General features: G+C 50.8%; 1 protein-coding gene across 3 annotated transcripts; it reads right to left on the bottom strand.

The window, feature by feature from the left end:
- Positions 1 to 569: 569 nt before the first annotated feature.
- Positions 570 to 3866, bottom strand: Asgr1 (asialoglycoprotein receptor 1). Of its 3 annotated transcripts, XM_010614792.3 has the most exons (9): positions 3644 to 3860; positions 3375 to 3484; positions 2056 to 2172; positions 1819 to 1914; positions 1665 to 1736; positions 1376 to 1462; positions 1140 to 1291; positions 957 to 1063; positions 570 to 806 (listed from the first exon to the last, which is right to left on the bottom strand). In XM_010614792.3, the coding sequence occupies exons 2-9, from the start codon at positions 3442 to 3444 to the stop codon at positions 632 to 634; spliced, it is 876 nt and encodes a 291-aa protein (XP_010613094.1). In that variant the 5' UTR covers positions 3445 to 3484; positions 3644 to 3860; the 3' UTR covers positions 570 to 631. The 3 variants fall into 3 exon arrangements, with proteins under 3 accessions (XP_010613094.1, XP_019061725.1, XP_010613095.1); XM_019206180.2 differs by lacking the exon at positions 2056 to 2172 and having other exon boundaries at positions 3375 to 3451; positions 3644 to 3866; XM_010614793.3 differs by lacking the exon at positions 2056 to 2172 and having other exon boundaries at positions 3644 to 3863.
- Between the last annotated feature and the right edge of the window lie 4813 nt (positions 3867 to 8679).

The following is an 8679-nucleotide window of genomic DNA, read 5'->3' as shown; positions in this document are numbered from 1 at the left end:
AATGTTGGTGCTTCTCTTCCATGGTTCTTGATGCTACATTTTGAACTTATGGTATTTGTCCCAACTGTACAAAGAGCTTCAGTTTGCTGTGATGAATACAACAGATACAACTGAGTTTCATTCAAAGTTTTGAAGCTCTCAACAAACAGGAGTGGTTCAGTTCTGGGAGGTGTTGCTGCAAACAGATGTTCTCCAGTAATGATCCTGTGTTCCAGCAGAGATTCAGAATAATATGCCCAAGCTCACACACTTGCAAATGACAAAGCCAGGCCCTAACCAGGCCATCCACCCCCAAATTTAGTTCTCAAGATGTTACTGACTGCCCAAGGCTTCTTCCTGCCAACCAGGCCACACCCTGTTCCTAATGCCCAGTAAGCAGACAATACAAAGAATGCTGAAATATATTTATCTTTCTTTTACTTTTTTTAAAAAAAATTACTGCACACTGTACAAAGTGTCATGGCTTCCACTCTCTCCACCCCTCCAAACCTCATCCATCATACACTTCTCAGGCCCATCCTTCTCCCTCACCCTTAAAATCCTAGATTAAAATCCCCAAGCACATGGACTTCCCCAGACAGGAGGATTCTCAGCATCAGATCTCAGCAGTTCAGGGCATTGAGCAAATAAATTAGGGGGAAGGAGGCCGTGTGCTGGTCCTGTTCAGCGCTGTCTCACAGACCCAGTGGTAGGGTCTCTGGCACACGTCATCATTCCAGCGACCATCAGAGGTGAAGTGGGCACAGTCCTCGCCTCCTCCCAGCCCATGCCCATACCAGTCATCTGGCTGCAATGGTCTCCAGTTCCTGCAGATAGGAGACAGCCACGCACCCCAAGAAGTTGGTCCCTCAGCCAAGTCCCCAGGAGCCCCTCCAGCCCCAGAGCCATAGGCTAGGAAGGGGGACAGCCCCAGACACGAGTCACAGTGCTGTAGGCAGGCAGGTGCACACACTCACTTGAAACCTGTCTCATAGTCAGTCCCGTCCACCCATTTCCAGGGTCCATCTTGGTCAGTTAGGCCCATCCAGGTCTGCACAGGACCCATGTGGTGCTGGACAAACCTCTGGAGAGAGAAGAGGGGGCTGCTGACCTCACCCTTGGACCAACCAGCCTTCCAAAAGATCCTAGTGGGGCCTCACCTGCTCATCCCAGGAGGTGACCACCACCAGGTGGGCATCCTCTAGCTGGCAGTACTTGTCAGCTTCGGGCCAGGGCTTCCCCGACTTAGAGAACCAGTAGCAGCTGCCTTGGAACTCCACCCAGCTAACAGGACAGCAGATCATTTCTGAGGCTTAAAGGGACAGGGAAGGAGAAAGGGCTGAGAGGCTGTCTTGGGGGATGTGGGAACTGAAGTAGAAGTGGGCACTCCCCTCACCATTGCCATGGAGAACAGCCACCTGACAGCTCAAGCTTCGAAGACTAGACACAAACTGCTTCACGTGGAACAGCAAGTTGGAGTGATCTGGGGACACAGAGGCCAGAGGGGGAACAGGAGGAAGAGGGTGATGAGATCAGTATGGAATAGGGGGCAGTGCCTGTCACTTTGCTGAGATGACCAGTCACAGATGCCCCTGATTTGGCCTGAGAGACCCTGTCCATAACACACACACACACACACACACACACACACACACACACACTGACACTTAAACTCTCTTGCTGACCTTCACTCAGGTCCTGCTGCTGTTTCTCCAGCCGGGACTCCAGCAATTTCATCTTTCTTGCCACACTACCTCCTAGGGGAGAGAACAGCACAGTGTCCCGACATTCCTACCACCCCACAGGCCCCCACCCGTACCCAGCCCCAGCCCCCGTCACCTTGGGTGCTCAGGGCCTTGACCTCGGCCTCGGTGCTGCCTGTGAAGTTATGGAAGGTCTCTCTCAGGGTCTGCAGCTCCCTCTGCATCTGGGAGTCTGCGCGGGAGAGGGTGTGCGCAGGACAAAATGAGGAGGCTGTGTGGGCCACATTGCACCCGTCGCTCCCCTCACACCGTCCCCAATTTACATCCCCCAACCCCGGTACTGATCCCTTCCCTGCCATCCCTGGACACCCACTTTGAGATCCGATCACACAGATAACCACTAGCAGCAGGATGCTGAGGCCCAAGGAGAGCAGGAGGAGGCGGGGTCCGGAGCAGAGACGCTGGCAGAGCGACTGGGGTGGAGGTGGCCCTGCAAGACAGTCAGAGCTCAGGGACGCAGGCAAGCCCAGCACAGCTCCAGGGTCCTAGCAGGGGAGCAGGTTAAGCCTCCTCTAGCAGAAGAGGAGGAGCCCTGTGTATATAGATTAGGAAATCTCGGCAGTGGGGCACAGACAAGAGGAAGCGAAGAGAGTTGCAAGGGGCGCAAAGTTAGGAATAAGGATATTCCTTCCTCAGCACTACCCAGACCCCTAGTCTTCGCTGGTATCTAGCACTACCCAGACGCCGAGTATTTGCTGACACCTACTGGCATGACTTGTCATTGCAGCTTATGAACCTCTTCAGAGCCGCCTTCTATGGAGTAACTAGCCGCTTGCCCTTGAAAGTTGTGGAAAAGGATTTCTTCCTCTCTACATGAATCCCGCCTCTCTTTGGCTGAGTGCAAGGAGAGAACGCGAGGTCCCTCCACCCAGGAAGAAGAGAATGATGTTTGGCCCTGAGTCTGTGATCTGGAGTGTTGTAGGCCTCACCTTCCTTTGCTCCCGGGCCTCTTGCCCCAGCCAAAGAAAACTGCCCTCTGCATCCCCCAAGAACATCACCTAAACAAATCTCTGCTCTGAAAACAAGGAGGGGAGTTTGTTTTGGATGCAGGGAGTTTTCATTCTCCTCAGAGAATAGATCCTCAGCCTCTCACAGACCTTCTTAACCTATTACCTTTAACCATGCTCAGACCAGCACCATAGACACACACACACACACACACACACACACACACACACACATCACATACAAAAAAAGCACTCACACACACCACAGACTCACAACACATACATCACATACAACATGCACGCACACACACAAACACAGCCAAGGCAGAGGGGCCTAATTTCAGAAGAAACTGACAATACAGCCATCTCTCAGCCTCCAGTTGAGTTCACTCCCTCCCTGGGGTCCTGAGAAGCAAGTGGCATGCAAGGAAGCAGGGCCCTGTCACCAACAAAGGGCACTCCAACTCCAAACCCTGCACCTCCCCTGAAAGGAGCCACTCAGCCACCATTTTCTGTGTGGATGAGGCAGAGCCAGAGATCATAGAAACAAGCAAAAGCCAGGGCTGGGAGTGCAGCCCACGGTAGAGCACTTGCCTAACTTACATGAGGCCCTGGGTTCAATCCCTAGAGACGCTCAGGAGCTGACACTGAAAGGGCAAAAGCCACCAAATGAAGCAGCCCTCACCTCTCCGGAGCTGGTGATGGTCCTTCTCCTCATTGTCCAGGTGCTGGAGATCTTGATATTCCTTCGTCATGATAGGGCTGATGTAGGACCCGGGTGAGTTAAGGCTGGGGCTGAGTGAAACTGGGGGCTAGGGTCTGATCCGATTTTACATCCAACTGGTGACCCCTTTCTTTTTTCCTCCATCCCAAGGCCGGACATCCAAAATCCATCCTCTGCCATCCCCCCCACACACACACAGCCCCCTCCCCCCCTCCCTCAGTTCCCCATACCTTTGTCCCCGTTTTACTTGTTGAATTCTCAAAATCTGACTCCCAGGTCCCTCAATGCTGTGCAGATCCCAGGCTAAGGAGGGGCTGGAAGCCTGGAGAAGTGGGACAGGCAGACAGCCCTGGACAATGGAAGGGAGGGGCACGGTCCATATGAGGGCCCTGGGGCCTGTGAGTCTGGGTGTCTGAGCACACCAAACCTGGCATCGCCAGCACCTGGGACTTTGGACAGTAAACAGAGGTGGAAATGGATTTGGAACTTGGGGGATGGGTCGGGCGTGAGTGGGGGATGGGGTTACCCCTGCCCTTCTTCTCAGGGAGGGGGGATCTCCTGGTCTGTACCCATACATACACCTCAGTCACCTAACTCTTCACTACATAATCTGAGAGGGGGACCAGGCCCTGGCGGGGGGCAGTTTGCTGTTTCCCTCTTCCCCTCCCCCTTCCACTTCCTGCCTCTTAATTTCCCAGAATTGTTGGTGTCTCCAAATATTCCTGACTAGGATCAGAGAGATGGACAGGTTCCTGCTCTTACCCAACCTGGGCCTGTGACCCTGGCATCCAGATGGCCGGCCACAGCTTCCTATAGGCTGAGCCCCCAGACTCCCCAGACCTGACCTTACTCTCCTGGGGAGTCTGAAGACCTCCAAGCAGCACGGGATGGTATGGGAGCTGGTGGGAAGCCTCAGTTGGCAGTGATGCCAACAAACGTCTACTGACTCCTGTCTTTTCATTCATTCATTTCTCTTATTAGCGCCAGGGCACAACCCATTTTTCAGGTGAGAAAGCTGAAGCCCTGGAAAAGCAAGAGCTTGCCAGGGTCATGCTGTGAGGAAGAAGCAAAAGGAGAACTAACATGTGGGATGCCCCCAGAGCCACAGTGAGCATTGAGGTCCCATCCCAACCACAAACCAGGACCCTGGAGGTGCTAAAATATGATCCCTCACAGCCCCTGAGGGTCGTCTGAATTCAAATGAACTTGGAACTCAGACAATATTAAAGATGTTAACAAGTCTTGTTTTAGACTCCACATATTGAAGTCACGCAAATGCTACTTTACAGATATTTCAAAGAGAAAACCAGACTTGAATTGTGAGGGTTCTAGATTATGGAGATATTCAGGGAAATATTGCTTGCATAAAATGTGACAGCTCTGTGTGTGCCCTTGTTTGTCTGTGTCCTGAAAACCCTTGTGTCACTTGTTTGCACTGGGCTCTTGGCCAGTGATTTAGGTGACAATTGGACTGTTAATTTAACTCTTACAATATTGTTACTCAAGCAAATGATCCTATACTGGTCTGGTCAGGATAGTGCTTACCCTCATGGTGGCAGTGGCTCGCAGGGACCACAAGGGGGCCTCAGGGGCAAGGGAACATCCAGCTTCTTGGTTTGGATGCCAGTTACACAGAGGTACTCCGCTTGTAAAACTGCAGAAAGCCATTTATAGTCTGCATTTTTATGTTTGCTTGTTGCACTGGAATGTTTTGCAATCTTGTTTCAATCCTATGACCATGTTCCTCAAACTCACTGATTAGGGAGTAGTGCTCTGTGTGTGTGTGTGTGTGTTTAAATCACTCTTCTTTAGATTTGTCTAGAAAGATGTTTTCTAATGTGATTAATAAATCTGTACAGTTGTACTTGTTTTAGTTATTTATTGCTACAAAATAATTCCCCAAATCTTAACAACTTAAAACAGTGAACTTGATCATCTCACTTGGTTTTGGGTTTTTGTTTATTTTGGTGCTAGAGATGAAACCCAAGATCTTGCACACCCTCAGCTCATCTCAGTTTCTTAGGGTGCAACTTAGCCAACTGATTCTAACTCAAGGTCTGCCACCAAGATGTCAGTCAATATCACATTCATTTGAAGACTTGACTGAGGCTAGAAGGTCAACTGCCAAGGTAGCATCCTCATGACGGGCAAGTGAGTTCCGGCTGTTGGCAGGCAGCCTCAGTTCCTCTCCACATGGGCCTTTTCTCGCTGCTGATTCCTCCCAGAGCAAGAGACCCAAAAGCACAATCCTTTTCATGCTTTAGCCTAGGACGCAACAGTCCCACATTTCCATACCATCCTAGTGGCATTATGGATCAGCCTTACTCATCCTGGGAAAGAACTCCACAAGGGTGTGAGTCCCAGGAAGTAAGAGCCACTGGGGGCCATCTTGCAGGACTGGTGAATATGCACTGGGGGACACACTCAAAAACATTTTGCTGAAGAGACGTGATCAAGAAATCCAAGCACTGTGACTATAGACTATAGGGCTGTGAAGAGCTGCAGGCAGGACAGTGATGAGGTCAGATCTCTGAGATGAACAATTCTCAACCTTTGCAAGGGAGATGCATCAGAGGTACAGGGCCCAGAAGCAGGGAGATCAGTTAGGAGGCTGTTGTTGGTCCTAGTAAGAAACCATGAGGTTTAAGTCAGACAGGGAGAGCCACATGGACAGAAGGAATAGAGAACCTGGTGGCCACTAAATGTGCAAAGGAGTGGGGGTGGGGAGTAGCAACGCATCCGACCAGAGTCCAGAAGGCTACTGGGGATGGATCTGGAATTCACAGAGATTTCTGAGTGTAGATCCAGAAGGGAGAGTCATGGGCATGGCCTGGTAGTGCCCTCTGATGAGCCCCGCTCAGGGACAGGGATGAGTGGAAAGCAAGCAGCCCAGGATAGAATCCCTGTCAGTGGGAGAAGCGTGAGGACCAAGACAGCCTGCTGGGGAGTAGAGGTGACCTTCAGGGCTCCTCACTGACCCCATAGGCCCTGATAAAGTCTGCCAAGGACAGAAATACTCATGGGCTTCCTGTTGGGGGAGTCAGGAAGAGGGAAATACTTTTTCATGTTAAGGAAGCCTGAGCAGCTGGCGAGCAGAGAAGGGACTGGTGGAAAAACAGCATGCATTACTGGGATGGGGGGGTACCCAGGTTGGCGCTCCGAGAAGGAAGGGAGAAAATACCTGAAGCTTGCTTGTTCTGGGTTCACCTTACCCTCACCTGGAAAGTGGGTTTAATGCCCATCTCAGAGAGTCCAGGATAAATGAGAGGAAAAGCCACTAGCACAGCACCTGCACAACTAAGTGCTCGGCACGTGCTGGCTGCTTCTGTTTTATTATTTTCAGTAGCAGCATAGCCAAGAGTGGAGTTGGACTTCTGGCGCCTCTTGGGTGTGCAAGAAAGGGAGTTCGGGAGCAGAATGGCAGAGGCTGTCTTGAAGCACCCTAGAGAGTGGTTAGCTATTTCAATGAGAAAAAACTGAGGTCTCAGAGAGTCCTCGAGTTCAGACAGCTCCCTCCCTTCCACGAAGAAGGAGACATGAACTCACCACGCCCTCAGAGCACTCCCAGCCTGAGGTTTGGGATGGACAAGCTTTGATCTTGCCCGGGGCCCAGAAGGTGGGGGCTCTGTCTGGTGCCTCGTTCCCACACTGACTGCACAGAGTCTGGCACCAGCAGATCTCAAGAAGAGATGGCTCTGCACTGAATTTCCAGAGTACGGCCTGTGCTAGCAGAGGCCAGGCAGGGATAGGGCCGGAGAGCTTGAGACAAAGTACTCAGGCTGGAAGAGTCCAGCACCAGGGTCAGAGGGAAGGGAAGGGGGATGGCAGGGGCAGCAAGGAAGAGTGGCCCTCTGTATACAAGGGTGGACCAACACCCTCCTCTTATGGCATCACCAACCCTTCTCTGCAGTTGACAGAGTCTTCGGCTATGGGCCTGAGGTTAGAGCCTGGGATTTAGCTCAGTGGTGCCTTGCCTGCCTTGCAAGCTTGAGGTCCTGGATTCAATCCCCAGTACAAAACAAAAACGAAAACAAACACTTCCTATATACCTATGGGACTAGGGTTCTGAGCCCCCTGCATCTACCAGGGTCTTTCTCCATTCTGCCTCTCCCCACCCCAGCTCCACTCTATATCCCAGGCACACCCCAACTTCCCAGCCTAGGAGCCCAGGATTCTCTCTATGCCTCCTTCCTACTTTTAAAGGGGAACAATTTAAGAAAATTTCAAAACTCAAAAATGTCCCCAGGTTTTATTTTTCAGGTTTACCCAATAACTGAAATTAGACTAAGAGGCTAATAAAAATCATCATAATTTTCCTCCATGTTAAGCACTGTGCTAAGCACAGTTACTGTCCCCCTCATTCCTCTCAAGAAGACAAGCTGGGCCAGGAATGGTGGCACACGCCTGTAATACCAGTACTCAGGAGGCTGAGGCGGGAGGATTGCCAAAATTTCAATACCAACCTGGGCTACATAGTGAGTTTAAGGCCAGCCTGAACTACATAGCAAGATCTGTAAAAAAAAAGACAACAACAACAACAACAAAACAAAGAATCACAGGTTTGAGCCCAGTCTGGGGAACATAGGAAGATCCTGTCTCAAAATTTAAAAGGACTGTAGATCAGTGGTAGAGCACTTGCCTATCATGTGCTAGGCCCTAGGCTCAATCTACAGAACTGCAAATAATCCAGTGAGGTAGGCAGTTACAATTCCCATTTTACAGCTAGGGAAATAACCTGAGAGTGTGAGCTCCTTGTCTAAAGTGACAGTTACTCAACCATTATCTCCTCAATAACTTTAAACTTAGCAACAACCTCTCCAGCTCTCCACTGTTCCTGCTGTATACTCTCTACCAGCACCAAGAGCTACCTCGCTGAAGTAGAAGTCCTGTCACACCTTCACACAGGCCCCTCAAAAGCTTTTGTGGCACCTGGAATAAAGTTCTGTTAAACTGTGCTCACCCCTCTGACCCGTCGATTTCTTGCTCCACCCCAAGGCCCTCCTTTTGTCCTCCATCTTTCTAAACTTGGCCCTGCCTCACTGTCCCTCTCCTTGGCACTCTCCCTCCACTCGTTTTTGTCATTATTCAAGGCTCAGCCCAAATTTTACCCCTAGAGGCTTCCCCAGCCAACCTAACTAGCAAGCCCAGGGTTCACTTTATTTGCTTAGTAGAGCTGTTTCAAATCATCCACACTTCCTTATTTCCTATTATCTATCATCTCTACTGGACAGATTTAAAGTTTCCTGAGGATATGGACATTGCCTCC

Source organism: Fukomys damarensis, unplaced genomic scaffold (genome assembly GCF_012274545.1).
Source record: "Fukomys damarensis isolate Sample0158 unplaced genomic scaffold, DMR_v1.0_HiC HiC_scaffold_13, whole genome shotgun sequence".
Classification (NCBI taxonomy): Eukaryota; Metazoa; Chordata; class Mammalia; order Rodentia; family Bathyergidae; genus Fukomys; species Fukomys damarensis.
The sequence above is the reverse complement of the archived record's forward strand: the minus strand, read 5'-3'. Positions and strand labels throughout refer to the sequence as shown.